Below are 21,819 nucleotides of genomic sequence, written 5' to 3' on the forward strand. Positions count from 1 at the left end.
CTTGAATTTTGTCAAATCTTAACCTTTTTTTGTCATATTTGCTTCAAAGTTCTTTTTGGTAACTTCTTGTTTTGTTTTCCATACTGTTGAAGCAAATACAACATTACAGACATAGGTGAAACCCCGCTGTGTACCCTTCTCCATTTTCATTCCCCTTTTGTACTCTCCAGAAGTAGCCAGCACCCTGCTGGACTCTGCAGGGCGCTCTCAACATTTTCAATATTATCAACAGTGCTGTCGGATGACCGTTAATCAGCAGGTGCGCTCTATGGAAAAGTGCACATACAACCTTGGAGTATAACTGCGAACTTAGGGTTAGATGCTGCTTCAGTTTTATTACTGTCTCTTCAAGCTAAACATACACCTGTCCTTGACCCAGCAATGCTACCCTAGGTATACACCCAAGAGAACGAGGGCACCTGTCTGCTGATGTACAGGTGCAAAAATGGGACAGCAGCCTTATCAAAAATAGTCCCAAACTGGGGGGGAAAGCAATTATTTACCACGAAGATAAATATACTGCAGCATATTCATACAACAGAATAACACCTAGAAATACAGAAGAACCAACCGGTAATGCAGTAACACAGGTCAATTCAGCAGTACTCTGGACTGAAAGAAGCCAATACAGAAGATAGCACACTGTCCTCCAAGGAGAGATAAAAACTAATCTGTTGGGAAGAAAGTCAGAATAGTGGTTCACTATTGTTGTGGGGTACTGGCCAGGAAAAGGCATTTCTGTTATGTTAGAAGTGTTCAGTAACTTGATCTGTGTGGCAATAACACAGGTATACACATATGCAAAAACTCCTAAGTTGTACCTTCAAAATCTGTGCACACTTTATACTTCAATTTAAATGTTTTTACTTTTTTTTTTTTTAAAGATTTTATGTATTTGAGAGAGAGACAGAGATAGCTAGAGAGAACACGAGTGGGGAAGAGAGGGAGAAGCAGATTCCCTCCTGAGTGGGGAGTCTGATGTGGGGCTCGATCCCAGGATGCTGGGCTCATGGCCTGAGCCAAAGGCAGACGCTTAACCGACTAAAACACCCAGGCACCCCAATTTCAATGTTTTTAAAAATTATATCAGTTTTTGTTTCTTATTAAAAATAAACAGTATGGGACGCCTGGGTGGCTCAGTTGGTTAAGCAGCTGCCTTCGGCTCAGGTCATGATCCCAGCGTCCTGGGATCGAGTCCCACATCGAGCTCCTTGCTCGTCAGGGAGCCTGCTTCTCCCTCTGCCTCTGCCTGCCATTCTGCCTGCCATTCTGTCTGCCTGTGCTCGCTCTCTCTCCCTCTCTCTCTCTGACAAATAAATAAATAAAATCTTTTAAAAAAAAATAAATAAATAAATAAACAGTATAGGGGTGCCTGGGTGGCTCATCATTAAGCATCTGCCTTTGGCTCAGTTCACGATCCGAGGGTCCTAGGATCAAGCCCCACATTGGGCTCCCTGCTCAGCCGGAAGCCTGCTTCTCCCTCTCCCACTCCCCTAGCTTGTGTTCCCTCTCTCGCTGTGTCTCTCTGTGTCAAATAAATAAAAACTTAAAAAAAAAAAAAGATAAATGCTATAAAAAATGAGAAAATCAATACAAATATTTTCTCTGTGGTACTTTACTAAACCATAAGAATCAAGAAGTTTGTATGTTTTATCCTCTTTCTACAGTGTCAAGATTCCTTAAATCTTAGTTGAAATGATGGTCACACCATGTAAGAGACAAAAAAAAGTTTTAATGGAACATCTTCAGAGAAGAGTAAACATGCCACAAAAACCCTACTAAAGACAAGAAGAAAAGAGTGTTTGTATCCAATGAGGCGTGAAAGCCCTAACCCCTTCTCCCACTAGACTCCCACAGCAGGAAGACTGGAAGAGCCCCTCTGAGAAACTGATCAGCCCAAAGAAAAGGCCTACAGAGAACAGAGTGCCCAGAGAAACAGACCATGCAGAGAGAGTTAAAAGCAAGTAAAAGTCCTGCCCACACACAGAACTTACAATCAAGTTTTTAGTGCCTTACTTCTAAATAAAACAAACACTGATCACCAAACATTTGACTTAAGCCTCCAACATAGACAAAGTCAGAAGTCAAAGAAGAAAACGAAACTAAGAAGATATGCAATGTATTTTAATGTACTTAGAGGGAATTCTCCGTTTTGTTGAGGTATGGGAGCTGAATGAGTGATGGATACATGAATAAAAAACTGGGCAATCGCGTGCTACAGAAAAACCAAAACATGAACAAGAAAGGAAATGCAATGATCATACATTACATAGCTGAGCTAAGAATACTAGTTAATCATAAGCATGAAAAAGCAGAGTTCTCAAGCTGAAAATGGTAATAAAATGGAAGGAGGGGTAAAAGTATATGAGTGGAAAGGGGGCTGGGAAGCCAGAGGGACCAGGCATGATATGCAGGAAGGAGAGCTAATTATGACTTATTTTCCATTTTAGGAAGAGGATAGTTAATATCTAAATCTGGAAAATCAAGAAATAACAAAATAAGAACGTTATTTAGAAACATGGGCAAAGCACTGGTCTTTGGGGAGTGGGAATCAGGTGTAGTAGGGTAGACATGGGATATATTATGTTGCATTAAAACCTGGTATATAAGTTTTAAACCTTCTGTATAAGTTTTAAAACAATGTGTACATATGTTGGGGTGCCTGGCTGGGTCAGTCAGTGGTTGTAAATTTGAGCCCCACATTGGGTGCAGAGATTACTTAAAAATAAAATCTTAAAAAACACTATATACATGTGTTACTTTGATACAAAGAAAATACGAAGAGGAAGATAAAAATCAGTTTGGGGTTGGAACTCACCCATAAGACTAAAACTGAAAGAGTTAAATTATGTTATATTGTTTTCAAACACATAAAACAATTTCTCAGGCTTCTTCTCTTTATTTCCTATTCTTTCACTTATTCTGTATACAAGATGCAACCTGTTTGACAATTTCTGCCACAACTAAGAAGGGGAAACGAAACAGAGAGGAAAAATGAACTCAGTGGCAGCAAAAACATTTGCCTCAGTTACTGAGGAAACCATTTTGACAGAGTTTTTAATAGTGGCTAATAGTCATTCAGAAAAAAAGCACTTCATAAATCTGAAGACAGGCACACCATTTCTAAGTCAGATCCTTGTGGAAACATCTACCAGAAGGAAGAGAAGGAAGAAACGCTAAGGCTGCAGTAAATCTTGTGGAGGGACCTGCCTATTCTGTAACTCTGAAACTCTAAGCAAAGTAACGGTAACTTACCACTTCGTGAATTGATCTATTAAAGCCATCGTCTTCTGTGAGGATCAATAATATTATAAGGGCCATATACACATGGTGTGAATTTCTTTCTTCGACATGATACAGAATCTCAAGAATTGGTAAAACCTATCAAACAGAAATTTTAATTTACTATTTCAATTACTTTAAGACAAATGTTTTCAACCTTTATGCTTTTATTATACACCGTTTTAATTTAATAGTTATAGGTTTTTTCAAAGGAAAAGAAAACCACACAAACCAGCATATGCCTGAAAGTACTTTCCCCACGTATAGCTCCAACACCAATAGAGAAAACAACCACCCTGGATGACACTGTGCTACTACGTAAAGAGCGGGTCTGCAGAGACCACTCAGGCCGATATGTGACACCGAGTAGAAGCAGGTCTGCCTCTAGTCTAGCAGGAACTTATACACAATAATGTCTTCTTACAAATACTAATGTATCAAACATTACCTTAATAGGAAAGATTATAGAATAAAATTATTAACAAAATCAGATCAGCCCAGTAACATTTTCTAATCATAGTCCCAATATTATAAAGTTAAAAAGACAGATAAGGACATAAGTTGAGACATTATCAAAATAATCTATATAAAGTTAAAAACAAAAATGAACATATAACCCTCTACCCCCACTCCAAAAAAACCCCCCAAAACAAAACCTGTTAAGTGTTTACTGGTGTATGTCATCACGTAGAGATGTCTGTTCCCTGCAAATTCTTAGGTACCAACATACTTACCATGGAACTTTCTAGAACAGGTGGTGTCCTGGGCTTTCTGCTTACTGCCATCATCTCCCTTAGGATACATCACACTCAGAATTGTCTCTGCTTATTCTCACTCACCCCTCAGTAAACAAGCCATCTCCCAAGTTTTTACTCACATGAGCAGTACACTGTTACATCTAATTTTACTACTTAAAATAACCAATGTTTCCCACAGATAGCTGGTGTGCAGACAGGTTCGCTCATCACGTATTTTGTCCTTAGTGTCACTTTGACATGGAACATACTCTTAAAATGAATTCTAACATTCCATGTTAACTCAGTATTTTATCTTTAACACTGAAAAAATGGCCACCAGCCCTGGTAAATCCTGCTGTCAACCTATAAAACCTGGTACAGAGGGAACATTCCTATTGTCACCAGCAAGCTGCTGGCTATTTAGGGATGTTCAAAATTCTGTTAACGTATAAATAACCCACAGGTATCTCTATAGAATGTATTTCAATTATAACATTAACACCTTGGTGAGGTAAGGTTACTTCCCACTCACGGAAACATTTTTGGTTACACATTAGTTACAAATGGAAATCCGTGATTCCCTACCGGAGTTTTTCACTCACATAATAAAGGAATAGTGTACATGTCAATTGCTATCTGGTATAGGTGCCCTAAAGAAACTCTAACAACACTACCAGAATTGAGATCAGGCAGACCTCAAGCCTAAGCCTCCCAAAGGGATGGGACACATGGGAAACCAAGCTTAGCCATGTTCACCAGGAAATTGCTGTGACTGGGACTAGCTATAGGCACTTGGTGGGTGGACATTTAGCATCTGCAAAGAACCACCAGGGTATAAAAACTTGAGAATGGTGGCGGTGCTTCCTGAAAGACTCCATCAGGCTGGACCCTGGGCAGGGAGAGACCTGGAGGACAGGGAAGCCATGTGCTGTGTCTCCCACACTATAAACTTCATACCCCGTCTGTGCCTGGTGGCAGGTCCCTGTCAATCTCTCAACCATCACCTTTGCAACCAGGCAAACATACCTTACCCTCCTGGGAAAAAAAAACTGCTCTTCAAAAGATTAAACAATACAGAAAGTTTGAAATGTGTAGTGGGATACTTACAAGATTTTCCATATCTGTGCGAGCCAACATGTATGTTCTAACATTACTATTCTGATGGAGCAATGTGTACAAGAGGAGAGTTGCCTGGTCAGATGTCTGCTGTTCACACAGGGCTGTGTACAAACTGTTGAAGTTAATCTGGAAAGTGTGTGGAATTGATGAGGGGAAAGGACTGCTGTCTGGAACAGAGAAACCACAGAATTTTTAAAATATTATGTCAGGATTTTCTGGACCATGCCTCATGTAAATTAGAAAAACACTGTTCACATGTACCATTCATTTCCCATCAACTTGGTACGTCACTACATTTCAGATTCAAAATTTCAATTTATATTTTAAGTTTTACTTGAAGAACTAAACTAATGTAAAGCATGGTGCCTAGAGTTGATCATACTATTGTATAACTGAAATTTGCTGAGAGAGTAGAACTGAAATGCCCTCACCAAAGTTAAAAAAAAAAAAAAAAAAGCTGGGACAGTTTATTTCTCTGTACTATCTAAACTGAGTCTTTCCAATGACTAAATATATGTGCAAATACTACTTAAGGGCAACTTTTTATCTTTAAAAAAAAAAAAAAAGCAAGTAAACTAAGTCACATACTTTGACTTTATTAGGATTTGTGCATTGATATAGCTGAATGAAACTGGCTATAAGAACACAGGAGCTTAAATAAGCAGAGCTACAGACCCGGGCCAAAAGTGATCTAAGAGATCTAATTTAAACATGGCAGCTTAAATTTTAAATTTCCTTCCAAAAAGGAAGGAAAGACAGGTCCATGGACTTGGAGAAAAGTATAATCTTATCAGATAAAACACCAGAACGTGATAGCACAACAAGTTGATATTTTAATATCTTAAAAAGAACCAAGACTTTTTTTAAAAAGAGAACCACTAGCAAAAAATAAATAAAAATAAAATTTTAAAACCACCGCGTTAGCGTCTCCAAAAGCTTTACTCTTAAGGGAAAGAAATGTGTGCCAACACCGTCTTTGATAGCACAGTCCCATACCTCTCAGATTCTTCTAAACTATACATTTGTGAGAATTATCTTAAATATGTCTTCAATTTTACTACAAAATGCCCTCACTTTTCCTCCTACATTTAAAATACAGGTTATTTTTTCACTAACACTGTATTTTTGACAGTTGTTTTATGTGACTAACTTATTTTTGCAAAGGATAGTGAAAGGAAGCATTGCAGGTAATCTAGAACATCTATAGAACTCTCAGTGGAGGAAGATTCTGGAAACGCTATGCCTCATTACGAAGTAATGTGTTCGCCAGCTGTATACACCTGGCTGCAAATGGAATATGTGTGTTGTGTGTCTCCATAACATTTAAATATTACTAGCTAAGAAGTGCTATGAACTAAGTCATTATACTGACAGCTTTCCGTATATTATCCCTTATTTAATGCATACAATGATCATGCCATTATTTTGACCAGTTTCACAAAGGATGAAATAAAGGCTTGTAGAGATTAACTTTTCCAAGATCAGTCCCAGGTAAGTCTTCACTACTCCATTACACTGCTTCTTAAAATTATGGCAATAACATAGTGACTTTGTACTATAAGAAAAACCCGCTTAATTTTTATAAGAACCCTGTGAGGTAGAGATTATAACTCCTGCTTTACAGATAAAGATATTGGTCTTTAAAGAATAAAAATGGGATATGAACCCAAGGCAGTCTAACCTTAAAGTCAATGTTCAGAATCATTGCACGAAACGATCCACCAGAAAGATGGCTATTCCCCAAAAGGTTCAACCTTAAAAAGTAACATCTGGTCCGAGCATCAAAAGTAACAATAAATACCATATACTGAACATCTGGTTATGTTGTAAAATGTGAGCTTATTGCTTTCAAACATTACCTTGCATGGTTCTTATACAAATCCTATTAGGTGATGTTATCCCCATTTTACAGACAAAGCCAGTGAGGCCTGATGTTAAGCAAACTGTAGGAGGCCTCACAGCTCTGAAGTGACAGAATTGTGGCATAAACTTAGATCTGCCTGACTCCAAAACTTGCTCTCTTAACCAGTAAGCCACGATGGAATGGTAATGGAAATAGGAAAGCATTCTCAGATACATGAGTTTTCTTTTTTTTCTCTATCAAATTGTTAGAGACTCCCTATTATTGTTTTCCTCTACAAATAATAATACTAGTTGGCAAATGTACCCCCAGCTGGCACACTCATACAGTAGTAAGAAACATGCATGAGAACTCTGGAAAAGAACATGGCAACACGTATCAGAAGTTTAAGAATGTTCCTACCCAATAACTTCACTTCTTAACCCATCTTAATTATACTAGTGTTCCATAAATCTTGAAAATCTAGCTACTGTATTAATTTGGCCTATGGAGTATAATCCCCCCCCTTTTTAATGGGGTGTAATCTTTTGGTTAGAGATTATTCTTTCAACATGGAACAAACTAGTCAAGCTCTACTTCAGGGCAAGCTAGAGCCCACAGGCAAGCCCATCGCCTGTTTTGGAAATAAGTTTTTTTTTAGTGGAAACCAGCGATGCTCACGTCGTTATTATCTGTGCCTGCTTTTGTGCTTTGACAGCAGAGGTAAGAGATAGTGACAGACAACGTATGACCCCACAAAGCCATCTGCTCCTTTGCAGAAAAAAGTTTGCAGAGTTCTAATTTTTAGTTTTATAAAACTCTAACTGGACTACAGACTTTAAATGAGAAACTTCAAACAACCTATCATTTGGAGTTTTCCGGTTAGTTCCTATGTCTAATAGGTAGGACAGGCAGATCTAAATTAAGCAAACTCTGGCTTGGTTATCTCTAAATAAAAATGTAAATTTAAATGGATATAAAGAACCACAGCTCTCATCTAAGATTTATTTGACCTTCCTGTGAATACAGACAGAAGAGTCTGTTTTTCTCATCTTTAACCAACATGAAAATATACAAATTGAGAATCATCTTCACAACTATAAAAAAATAAACAATATGTGTAAGCTATACCCTCTTTCCTCATAAGAAAGAATATTCAGGGGCTCCTGGGTGACTCAACTGGTTGAGCATCTGACTCCATTTCAGCTCACGTCTTGATCTCAAGGTTGTGAGTTTGAGCCCCGTGTTGGGCTCCACGATGAGCGTAAAGAAGGGACGGAGGGAGGGAATGAACAAAGTAGCACAAACCTTGCGTATTCTTAAAGGACATAATGGCTTGTCTGTAGGGGTTTGGCGCATCTGCAGCATCTGTCAGGTTGGCCAGCACCAGCAGAAGCAAGAGACTCTGGTTGGCCAGAGGGGAAGACAGTTCTGGAGAGGCAGCTGCTTTGCTGCCCACACCACCCAGGGTGAAGACAGTCCAGAGGCCAGCTTGAGAAGAAAACACACAGTTAAGAAGTGCTGGGACTAGTAAGATGGATATATACATATTTCTGTATGATATTCCATACTTTTAAAAAATTCTATAATTTTTTAATTCTATATTTTTTAATATTTAAAAGTTTGAGATAACACTTTTCAATTATTAAACTGAAACAAGTTCATTACTTGAAAATTCTCATATTGCCAAAGGAGGTAAAATTTTTTAAGACTTCTGGTTCCTACTCCCATAATTCCACTTCTACTTCCCGTAGATAACCACTAATAAGACTCCTATATCTTTCTAGATTTTAATATAGCAAAACATCTACATAATTATAATAAAATTTCATGTACAATTTTATACCAATATCTTCGAAAACGTAAGCAAAATATTAAAATATCTAGGAAGATACAAAATACCAAAATTGGCCAAAGACAAAAATGTGAATGGACAAATAACTTTAGAAGAGTGGGAAATGGGGTCAAAGTGCTAGCCCTAAAAACCAAATCAAGTCCAGATGTTTTACAAGTAAGTCTACCAAGCTCTCCCAGTACAGACAATTCCCGTATTATCTAAATAGCTCCAAAGTACATAACAAGAGGCATATTCACACAACTCATTTGCCAAAGCCTGAAAAAGGCTCCTGATACAGAAACTGAGTAATGACTTCATTTAAAACAAGAGGGCATGGACTGCATGGAGCACTGGGTGTTACACTAAACAATGAATCATGGAACACTACATCAAAAACTAATGAGGTACTGTATGGTGACTAACATAATTAAAAAAAAGATTAAAAAAATAAAAAATAAAACAAGAGGGAGAAATGCAAAGTAGATGAAACCTTAGAGAAAAATTTGTTAAAAATTTTTTTAACAAAATGCATGATAATCAGGAAAGTTCTATCTCTGAAACGAAAGAACTGTTCATCATTCTAGAAATATATTAATTTACAGGCGTACCTCAGAGATATTGCAGGTTTGGTTCCAGACCACAGCAATAAAGCGAACAGTATTGTGATAAAGTGAATCAAATGAATTTTTTGGTTTCCCACTGTGTCTAAGAGTTATGTTTACACTATATTGTAGTGTATTAAGTGCACAAAATAGCATTATGTCTAAAAAACCAATGTGCATATCTTAATTAAAAAACACTTCAGGGGCACCTGGGTGGCTCAGTGGGTTAAAGCCACTGCCTTCAGCTCAGGTCATGATCTCAGGGTCCTGGGATCGAGCCCCGCATCGGGCTCTCTGCTCAGCAGGGAGCCTGCTTCCTCCTCTCTCTCTCTGCCTGCCTCTCTGCCTACTTGTGTTCTCTGTCAAATAAATAAATAAAATCTTTAAAAAAAAAAAAAAAAAAAAAACTTCAATGTTAAAAAGATGTTAACTAACCATCATCTGAGCTTTCTGTTGGTTGTAATAACTGATTACAGATCACCATGACAAATATAACATTAATGAAGAAATTTGAAATATTGTGGGAATAACCAAAATGTGATACAGAGATACAAAGTGAGCAAATGTGGTTAAAAACATGGGGCTGATAGGCTTGCTCGATTCAGGGCTGTCAAAAACCTTAACAAACAAACAAAAGGCAGTACCTACAAAGCACAACAAGCCAAAACACAGTAAAATGAGGTATGCGTGTATTTCTAGTCAGTTTGAAAAGATTGAGAGAAAGATAATCTGGCCAATTTTTAAAATTAAACCTAAAACTTATTAAGAATTCTTACAAGCCAGAAAAGTAAAGTAACCTCTTTTGATTCTAAAGTCTATCTAATCAGAAATCCCCAGTGACCACACAATGGAAAAACTCCCATCATTACCACCCACATCACCACCGCACCACTGGTGCTCCAAGCAAAAGCATTAAGGCAAGGGGAAAAAAAGAGACCTCCTCCTCACCCCCCAAAAAGGAAAAATATTTCATTATTTGCAAACAACCTGACTATGCACTGTCCAATAGAGTAGCCACTGGCCACAAGCCACTGTGGGAACTGGCACCTGAAATATGTTTAGTCCCAAATGCATTGTGCTGTAAGTATAAAATACTGAATTCTGAAGACTTAATACAAAAGCAAAAATTCCACACTAATTTTTTAATATTGATTCCATGTTGATATTATAATATTTTGGACATATTATATTAAAGAGTATTGTTAACATAAACTTCAACTGTTTTTTTTTTTACTGTCTGAATAAAACTACTAGAAAATTTTAAATTACATATGTGATTTGCATCTAGGCTCACATTTCTTTCAGATAGAGCTTCTCTAGGACATCAAGAGAATCAACTGACACACTATTAGAACTAATAGATTCTGTTCTACAACTAAAAAGATCAGCATATAAAAAAATCAAAAACCTACCTACGTACAAGCAATAAATAACGATAAGCCCCATCACTATAGCAACAAAGCCAATAAAATCTTCAAGAATCAACACAAAAGAAATGTGTAAGACCATCAGAGAGATAACCACAGACTTTGAGACTGAATTAATATATAGGCCCAACATATTTCTGGACAAGAAGGCAATACCGCAAGGGGCACCTGGGTGGCAGTCAGTTGAGCGACTGACTCTTGGTTTCAGCTCAGGTCATGATCTCAGGGTCATGAGACTGAGTCCCATGTTGGGCTCTATGCTCAGTGTGGAGTCGGATTGAGATTCTCTCTCCCTCTCCCTCCTCCCCTCCCGTTCATGCTCTCTCCAAAATAAATATTTTTTTTTAAAAAGACAATACTGCAAAACTGCCCCTCAGTTAATTTAAAATTCAGTACAATTACTATCAAAATGCCAAGAGGAATTTATGCAGTATTTGGTAATATAGAGCAAATAAAATATTGCTGGATGTAAAAATACATAGGAAATGGTTTATAAGAAGGACTAACCTGGGGAGGAATGTTCTGGGTTAAACAGCAAGACTTTTATAAAGCTAAAGTCACTTAAAAGCATGATACTGGCAGGAGACAAATTAGTCTGATGGACCAGAAATGTGTTCAAGTTCAGAAACAGAACCACATATATTTGGGAATTAACCTTATGATACAGGAATATTCCAAATCAGTGAGAAAAAAACCCCAAAATTCTAGAAATGTCTCTGGGACAGTAGAATTTAGTCATTTCCACAATATTTAATTATAAAAGTATGTGTGTAAAACTTGAGTTGAGAAAGGCTTTTTCTCATACAGAAAACAAAATTCAAGAAGATAAAAATAATGTAAGTTGACTACTTAAGATATGAAATACTTAGATGTGATTAAATATATCCTAAACAAGTAAGAGAGAAGAAAGTATCTGCAACATACAAAACAGAAAAAGATATTTATTTTTAAAAAGAGACCTCCTGTAAATCAGTAAGGAAAGCCAACAACCCAAAATAAAAGTGGGAACTAAAAATTCAAAGCAATAAAAGAGAAATTAATGTGATAATAAGGTCATCCAAGAAAACAATTTTTTTTTTTAAAGATTGTAACACAGATCGGTAACGGTATATAAGAAAATAACCAACAGTGAGAAATCAAAGTGGTACCAGATTTTTGAAGGATATTTGGCAGTTCTCCTGGAAACTAAAAATGCACTCCCCTATCAACCCAGCATTTTTTTTTCTTATACTAGAGAACACTTGAACAGGCACAGAAAGAAGCATATGTAAGAATATTTAATAATGTTTATAAATGTCAGAAAACAGAGACAATGTAAATGTTAACCAACAGTAAATGGTTAAAATAAGTTACGGTTTATCTATACTATGGAATATAGTATGAGTTAAGATATCTACGTATTAACAAGGAAAGATCTCTAAGATATACTAAGTTTAAAAAAAAAAAAAAGACAAGCTGCAGGAAAACTGAGGCAATAATTTAAAAATTACCCACCAAAGCCATGTGTGTGTGTAAATATTAAAGACAAAAACAAAATAAAATCTTAAAAAAGGTGGGGGGGGTGGGCGCCTGGGTGGCTCAGTGGGTTAATCCTCTGCCTTCAGCTCAGGTCATGATCTCGGGATCCTGGGATTGAGCCCCAAGATGGGCTCTCTACTCAGCGGGGAGCCACTTCCCCCTTTCTCTCTGCCTGCCTCTCTGCCTACTTGTGATCTCTCTCTCTGTCAAATAAATAAATAAAATCTTAAAAAACAAACAAAGAGGAAGGACTCCAAAAAGTAGACTCTTAACTACAGAGAACGAACTGATGGTCACCAGAGAGGAGATGGGTGGGGGATGAGTGCAAGAGGTGAAGGGGATTCAGGAGTGCACTTGTCATGAGCACTGAGCCAAGTACAGAACTGCTGGACCACTATACCACAGCGCACCTAAAACTAGCAGAACAGTTAACCTTATGGGAATTAAAATTAAAACTTTAAAAAAAAAACCAGGAAGGAAAAAATTTTTTTTAAATTTTAAAAAATAAATAAATAAATAAAAATAAATATTTAAAAACCCCAGGAAGGACAAAGTGTACACCATATTGGTAACAGAAATTACCTCTGGAGTGGAATTCAAGAAAGACTTGTGCTTTATTTGTATGCATTTTTTGTAAGAAGAATATAACCATTTAATTATTTAAAAATAAATGTAAAACAATAAAATTAAACAGAACAACACAGACCCCAGGGATATATGATTATGTAGGACATGGAAAAACTTTATTAGTATCTCATTAAGTGAAAATGCAAATCACAGGACAGCTATATACGCACACAAATAATATGCCCCCTTGTTTTTTAAAAACTGTAGCTACATCTCTCTGCACGTGAAGGCAGCTACAGGTGGCTGGCAGGGTATACTGCTAACCGCAGTTAGCTTTGGCCACGGGCAAGGGTGAAGGGCACCTGAGGAGTCTCTTACTTCTTTCCGTGTTTCTTCAGTGGACTGCTCTTCTACAACATGGACGGATTCAAGCACAATTCTCAGTTAGGAACGTGAAAGAAACAAGCGAGGGAAGAACATTCCCTGGTCACCAGCCCCAGAAAATGTGATGCAATGCACACTGGGGATGGGACTGTAATTTTGAAAAACTGAAAAAGCGTCTTCTGACAATTTTGGAGGGATAAACACCAACACATGAACACTGAGCAGACCTGAGGGGGTGGCAGTGGGTGTGATATTTTAGTCTTTGTACTTGGTTAGTTTTTTTTATTATTATTATTACTTATTATAACGGGCAGATGGCATTTGTAAAGAACCCCTTTGTTAGGGAAATTAAATGTTTTTGTAAAGAAATTTTAAATGGATGGCAAAATAAGCAAAACTGAAAAATGCTATTTTGCTTCAACTAACATAAGCAGATACTTTTAATTTCTTCTTTATGCCGTCAGTTCAGAGTGAACATTTATTCATTCGTTTCTAATATTTTACATCTTCAATTGAACACACCGTACAAAACGACCGCATGGATACCTGACAATTTATCTTTCTTATATGATTGTGGTCCTGCAAATCCCAAACTTCTTCTGTGAGCCAGTGGAATGACTACTATTTACTCTGAAGAGGCTGTTATTGGGGAGGGGGTGGGTAGAGACGATGAAGAGTCTTCCTGACCAAGTTTTGGAGGTCCTACAGGTGTATACTGAGAAGCTCAAAGTGTGTAGCATATTCAGTATAAACCTTCAGTGTAGGCACAAGCAAACTTGAGGCCCAGCAAGAGAAGTGAGGGGAAGGATTTTTTTTTAATGTAGGAAAGACTTTAAGATGATTGAGACAGAAGAAAAATTTCTGTTAAGCACTGTTCTCCCTGCTTTTCATTAGGAAAATCCAGGTATTTGAATAAAAATTATCAACTGACAACTGATTATTATCCATCACAAATTTAAATTTATTCAAAACAGTCTTCGTGAGACAGCTGAAAAACTTGAAGCACTTCATAAGAATCTCAAAATCATTTAAGAAAGTCTAACCAGCCTCCAAGTATTATTTGCTTTGGGACTGATTTGTTGTTTATCTTAACATTATAAAAACTTTCCAGTCACTTCCTTCCACTCAAGAGTATGCTCCATGACTGTGTACCCCTACGTTCACCACCTGTGTGTTCCAGGATCGCAAGCAAAGAAAAACACAATTAGGAAGTTCAATCTGCAAGAAAAATGATCATGAAGTGCTCTCCGAGGTAAAAGATAAGTGGCTTTTTGCTTGTTTTTTGGATTCTCTTCAGAGCTGCACATCTTCATGACTAGGAGAAGAAATAAGAGCTGACTGCCACTGGAAGAATTTCACAAAATTCTGAGGGCACAACTTCACTCCCCGCCCCCACCCCCGCTTCAGGTTTCCCCAAGCTGGCGGAGAAGCCGCATATAATGTCAAATTCTTTATTTGAGAAGCTAGCACAGGCCAGCCAGCCCCCACCACACACAGCCTCCTCCCTTTCCCTGGTAAATATTACTGCGAAGCTGCCTTTCCTTATAGGGAGAAAGGAGGCAGCCTGCCATTGCCTACATTATAGTTTAAACTGGCCCATAATGTTGGACCAGAATTCTTCCAAAAGTTCGTTTCTTTTTGTTGATCCAAGCCTCTGATCTATGACCCAAGAATCTTAGTGGAATTGCATTTTCCTGTTGGCAAACAAAATTTCTCTCCACCAGAAAAATAAGGGAAAGTTACAGTATATTTCCTTCTGTTCTAAAAAAGCAAGTTAAGGATGGTCTCCCAAGTTTTCTAATTGTATCCCTCAGGTCTTCCAAATAAACTCTTAAAATAAAATTGATCTAACTAAAACCAGAAAGTATTGAAATCAACCAAAAGAACAAATCTGGTGTTGTTGATTCAATTTTTTTTAAAAACACTGACTCAAAATTATTTATTCTTAACAATAAAAACATGAGGAAAATACAAAGTATGACAAACGGAAACATCAATAAAATAATCAAAAAAAGTGTTAAACTCAAGCTTAAGCATTATTTTATTAAGCCAATGAAATTAAGGTAAACTGCTCTTTTTTTATGTTACTAAACATGCTACTTACCAAACTAAAATTGATCTCTTATATCTAACAAATGCATAATATTAATTATTCAGTTGGAACTATACAAAAAAAAAGTGATACTATACCATCTTTGGTTATAAAACCAATGCTAGAAGGGACATATTCATACATTTGGACCTATAATATTATAATGAACCAGGTAAAAGGAAAAAATTAAGGAGAAAGTAGGTCAACTGTTAGAAATATGTATGAAAGTTTTGCTAGAGCCATTTCAATCAACACAAGTAAAAAACTATAATCAATCAATAAGTACATAGTAAGTACCTATGAGGGTGAGGCGCTATGGCAGTTACCAAAAGTATAAAGAATAAAAAAAAAAAAAAAAAAAGTCACACTTGGCCTCTAAAGAAGTTAACAGCAAAAAGGGAAGATGAGCAAACCACCACAATCCAATTTTAATTTTTAGTTTCCGTAATGGTCTAACAGGGGCACCTGGATGGCTCAGTCAGTTAAGTGCCTGCCTTCAGCTCAGGTCATGGTCCTGGGATCGAGCCCCGAGACAGGCTCTCTGCTCAGTGGGGAGTCCATTTCCCACTCTGCCTCTCCCCTGACTCGTGCTTGCTCTCTCTCCTTCTCTCCCTTTCAAATAAATAAAATGTTTAAAAAAACAAAACAAAACTCATAATGGTCTAACAAATACATCTAACTCTTAAACACCTGTGCATTACCTGGGCTATGTGTAAAATAGTAAAACAGTAGGAAAAGACAATGCTACCCATAAAGAAATGGAACATACATTCTGGGGCAAACCCGGGGTGAGGGGAAGCCAGCTACTTGATCCTAATACCACACTCCCCTTTTTTCCTTTTTATTAATAAAACACCCTGGGACTGAGCTGGGCAGGACTACATTTTCTGGTCTTTCCTGCAGCACACTACAGCCATTTGACTAAATTTCAACCAACGGGATGTGACTAGGAGTAGCATATGCAGTTTTTCGGTCATATCCTCAAAAAGAAATTTTCTCTTCACATCCTCACTCTTCCCCTGGGCTGGAACCAAGGCTTATGGGAGGCAGACAGATTCAACTTTGTCCATGAGGACACCACCCAAGGGGATGGCAAAACAAGACAGAAGGAACTCTGGTCCCTGCATGACCTCAGGACGTAAACCTGCCTACACCCCTGGACCAGCTTAGAGTTTTGTGACAGAAATGTAAACCTTCTATCTTGTTCAAGCCACTGGTATTTGACCTCTAATGAAAAGCCAAACCAATATCCTAACATAATTATGTGTTGTAACATTCCAGAATATTATTGCTTGGTTTAGAGACACTTTTGTTTTTAACAAACAATCATAATTAAAAAAAAAAAATTCCTTGCACAAAATTTTTAAAAACTTTTACAGGTGAGCGTAGATTCACATGTTCTTATAAAAAAAAAAAAAAATACAAGGGCCCCTGTGTAGCCATCACCCATTGTTCTCTAATGGTAACATCTTATGAAACTATAGTACAGTATCACCCCCAGGATAGGACATCGATATAGTCAAAACACAGAACAGTTCCATCACCAGTTAGGAGTATCTGCAGGGAAAAAAAATACTTGTCTGATGATCACTAACTTTGAAGTTGATTTCTTTTAAGGGTCGCATACCAACCACGCAGGAAACTCACCATCCCCAGCTCTGTCCTGACTGCCCATGCACTTCTATGCGGTCAGTTCACTGTGTAGTAAGGGCCTGCTACAGACTGGGCAAAGTGCAAGACACTGGAGTGGACCCTGATGAACCCAAGGACGCTGAGGCACTAAGCATGGAGCTCACAGTCCAAAGGAGAAATGGATACAAAACAGACAAGCAAATAAACTGCATTGCATTTGTGGGGGACAAAAAGAATGTTACCTAAATGTTCAGATGATCCCTGAAGAAAAAAACCAGTCCAGAAATCTATCAATAAGTAGATTTATACACTTTTTATGAGTCTCAACCAAAGATGCTATTTCACTTCCTCCCATTTTTTAATTTTCATTTCTTCTACATCCTTTCTAGCTTGGAAAATCGTTTAAGGTCCACAATAATCTGTCTGCTCTAATACATAAAGCAAAAAATAACTCTTGCCTCCTCTCTGCTCTCCCGGCACTTTGGTTACGTCTTTCCCCATCACTCATTGCACCTACGGACCTGCATTACACTCGTGCACGGTATACATGACAGAGACCTCCTGTGCACTCCCTGATGGAAAAGAGCTACATCTTTTTCATGCTTTATATTCTTATATTCTTTATATTCTATTTATATTCGGCCTTCTTTTGTTCCTTTACTTACTGACTTCACTTACTTGTTTTGACTTTCTTTGGTTACTTACCAAAGAATATTTTAAAAGTGTATAAATAACACAGATTTTTATATTTGATACTTTTAAAAGTACATAAATACAGATTTTATATTTGCTATTTAAAGGAAAAGCTTGCTATTTTTAAAGTTCTAAATACTGTCAAAATTGGCTTTAATCCTGTATTTTAAATTACAGTGCCTTCAATGCTGATGAGAGTACTATGGGACAGGTACTTTTAGACACTAGTGGTGGGACTATAAATGGGTACAATCTTTATAAAGCATATAAAGCAATGCATGGGATAAGCATCAAAACTCTACAGATCAGGGTGCCTGGGTGGTTCAGTTGGTTGAGTGTTTGACTCTTGATTTTGGCTCAGGTCATGATCTCAAGGTTGAGACTGAACCCTGCATCAGGCTCCACAATGGGCATGGAGCCTACTTAAGATTCTCTCTCCTCTCCCTCTGCACCTTCCCTCACCCTGCTTCTCTTTGCTTTTGTTTTTGTTTTTTTAAAATACTTTATTTATTTGACAGAGAGAGAGAGATCACAAGTCGGTAGAGGGGCAGGCAGAGAGAGGAGGAAGCAGGCTCCCCACTGTGCAGAGCCCGATGTGGGATCGAGGGATCTGGGCCTGAGCTGGGATCATGACCTGAGCCGAAGGCAGAGGCTTTAACCCACTGAGCCACCCAGGGGCCCCTCCCTGCTTCTCTTTTTAAAAAAAAAAAAAAAAAAAAAAGAGGAGGGGGCCGGGATAGTCCTCAAGTGACTCCTTTTCCTATGTAACCAACTTTAAGTTAAGAAAACATGATCATGATGAGCACTGGGTGTTATATGCAACAGATAAATTACTGAATGCTACGTCTGAAACTAATGATGTACTACATGTTGAAAAAAATAAAACTATAAGTCAATTAAAAAAAAAGAAAACATGATCCCTGTGACAATTTTTTTTTTTTTTCGTTTTAAAATGAACATAAAACAACAATATACACAATCTTGAACTACAGCTGGTCATACTACAGTACTGGGGGAGAGAGAAAGTCGCTTTTTACATGTGTTTACATTCAAAGCCCTCTTAAAATATCTGATGACTGCAAGTTCGAATTAAACTCAACACTAAGTTCTTTACTCAAGTCACAGAGCTAAGCAGATCTGCACCCTGTTGCTCTGAGTCTAAGGCAGATAGTCTCACCCAGTACCCTCACTGCCTTTCTGGCTCCAAAACACTAAAGACAGCCTCTGGCCTTAGTTGTGAATTACTAGTTGAAACCTCACCAGAGATCAGTTCTTAAGCACCTGGGATAGAATAGGCCTAAATTCAATGGATTTGCTACGAGGAACATCATTCTGTGGTTCACAAATGAGCCCGGCCCCAAATTATCTAGCCAGACTTCTCAACTTTTCAACCCCATCCACGGAACGCTGCGTATTTTTGTTGGTTTTGCATGGAATGTCTTTTTGGTTCTCCTACCTTCTGTCCATGTTGGTAATGCATCTGCATTTTTTTGACTTCCCCCTAAGGAACCATCTCTCCTGGGCACCTTGCCCCTTTCTTATGGTGAGTAAACATCTCCTAAATTATCTCTTTGGCAAGTACGCTCAGATTCTTCAACGAATACACTGTCGCAGCACTACATTCAGGGTGCCCACCACCCTAAGACAGGAGACAGGCAGGGGTGTCCTTGTAAGACGATGTACTTAGAGTGTTACGAAGTCCCATGGGGGAAAAAAAAAACTTGCTCTCCCGGGGCATTCCCAGGAAAGCGTCCCAAAGCTGCCTGTGAGCTGCTTTCTTGCCTGTGAGCTGGTGTGCGCAGGTGAGTGACAGAGCTGCAGGCGGAGGGGAAAAAGGCATTTTCAGCGCACGGACGGTATCACACAAAGCTGGTCAAGCACGACCCTTCTGTGTACCCAGAGCTTCGGCTGGAGGTGTGGAGCGAGGTAAGGCTGGAGCGAGGTAAGGCTGGAAAGAGGACGGGCTGCAAGGAGCCTGGAGGACAGTGCTTCTCCGGGAATGCTCGCTCCGCTGCCCAACTCCGAAGGGCCCCAAGCATGCCAAGGATTCAAGTCCTTTCTGATGTTCACGCAGAAGAATGACCATTATACAAGATTCATTTTCAGGTTTACCTATGATGGATACTGACCTATTATTAACCACTAAATCAGTCATGGGACACTGTATTTGGTTTTCATAAGCTGGAAAAAAGAATGACTAGAGCTTGAGGAAATCCTAAATCAGCCTCCTGTCACAGCCTGCCTGCTATGCAACGCTTGTCCGTGCTATAAAGCTCCTCATGTGCACGCCTGCACACACACATCCACGCTCCTCATGCTCACGCCTGCACGCACACACCCACGCTCCTCATATACACAGACCCACGCACAACAGGTGTTTGGGATTCCAGCACTACCCCTTTTGTTTTGAATTGGTCACGGTCTTAAATGATGCACTTCAAGCTTTTTAAATTATACATTTGTTAAATCAGCTTCAAAATGGTCAATTAAAAGGTTGTGGATTCTCTGGTGAGCCCTCCGGAACACAGCGATGCATGACTGGCAAGACCACACTCTACCAACCAGACATTCGTCCCCTGCTGGGATGCCACCAGCCAGCAGGCTGTAAAGGGAGGCTCACAGTGCTCGGAGTCCCTCAGATGAGACGCCTCTCTCCTGAGCCATGAGGCCAAAAGCCTCTCAAGGACAACTATCCAAAGCTGTACGTAGAACTGATTACTTACCTTCCTCTAAGAGAGCATCAGGACTAACCGTATTATGTCCTACATCCTTGTCTACCTCCATCCGCAAAGAGCTCTGAAGCTGCTTCACACAGCTAGGACAGCTCTTTCTCAGAGGACTTAGCAAGTGGTGACTTGCTTTTTCTCTCTCTACAGCCCACGTGCCACAGAGATGCATCTCCAATTCTGTTCTCAACCACCTCTCTCCAGACAGTCCAGTGACCTTCCAACACCCCATCAAGCCTTGCTACCATCATCTACAGACATCACTGTCCCTTCTGCTCATTTTCTAGTAACTTGAGCACCTGACTTCCTATCTCTCCCTCAACACTACTCTGGTCCTCATTTTAAGTCACCCAATAATATGCCTCGTAGGCCCTGATCTGCTTATTCACTTCCTCTGTGCTACCTCAACTAGCCATTCCCATGGCTGCACCCTGCCACGCGTTCTCTTTACTAATAATAGCGCCACTACTACAACTCTCAACCCATGCATTCCACTCCCTGGCCACCACCTCCCAACTTTCCAGTCACCACCTCTAGTACCAGACTCACATGACTTTTAACCTTATCATGTCTATCACCACCCCCACGTCCTTGCTTCCCTCCTCACCCAACTAAGATTCTACAGATGGCTCTAGGATCACTCCCCTGACCCCCTGTATTCTCCTTCCCAACTCCGCCACTCCTCTCTTCCTCATCATATTCACCTAGCCAAATACCAACCTTGATGAAACCCAACTTTCCACCAACACCGTGTCCCAGAGCAGATCTACGTAGCTGAAGAGCAACATACAACCATTCCAGTGGCTCTAAGTTCATCACCACAAATTTCCAGTGAACCCTAAGCCCTGCCCACACTGCTCAGGGCAGAAAGAAAAACCCAGTGTGGGAAGAAAATGCCATGACGCTCTAATCACATATCTGCTACTTCTCCAACTGGGCTGCATGAACCCTTGGAGATGGACCACGATGTGTTGAGAATAAGTGAGGCCAGAAAACAGACATCGTATTTTCTCCTGAACTATTGACTTTACATAAAGATTTCAAGGAAGTTAATTAAGTCAATGAACTGGCATAGAATTGCATCTTAATAGAAGTGAAACAAACATGGATGTGGTCACTGAAGCAAAACTTAACGTGCATTCCATCATAAGATAAAATATAAAACCTGAGTGTGTGCCAAGTGGTTTCTGACAAACTCCTACGTCCTTAAGGTTGCACACTCCTTTGCCTCAGCTATTACAACTAGGTTAAAAAAGCACTGGTAATAGCTCTTATGGTTTTCTCAACAATGCATGAATTACTATGATTGGCAGAATTCAAATCTGTTTAACAACAAAAAACATTCTTCGTGTAACTGTTTTTG

General features: G+C 38.8%; 1 protein-coding gene across 1 annotated transcript in view; it reads right to left on the bottom strand.

Annotated features, from left to right (window-relative positions):
* The window catches only part of LOC111142404 (dymeclin), a 336,078-nt gene that overhangs the window by 198,000 nt on the left and 116,259 nt on the right, over nucleotides 1-21,819 (bottom strand). The window contains exons 9-11 of the mRNA XM_022495468.1: nucleotides 8,287-8,469; nucleotides 5,127-5,305; nucleotides 3,256-3,381 (exon numbers count right to left, since the gene is read on the bottom strand). Coding sequence (XP_022351176.1) covers nucleotides 3,256-3,381; nucleotides 5,127-5,305; nucleotides 8,287-8,469 — 488 coding nt within the window. The remainder of the gene's footprint in view (nucleotides 1-3,255; nucleotides 3,382-5,126; nucleotides 5,306-8,286; nucleotides 8,470-21,819) is intronic.

The sequence above is a fragment of the Enhydra lutris genome, unplaced genomic scaffold, assembly GCF_002288905.1.
Source record: "Enhydra lutris kenyoni isolate GAN:26980312 unplaced genomic scaffold, ASM228890v2 scaffoldscaffold8, whole genome shotgun sequence".
NCBI classification, from domain to species: domain Eukaryota; kingdom Metazoa; phylum Chordata; class Mammalia; order Carnivora; family Mustelidae; genus Enhydra; species Enhydra lutris.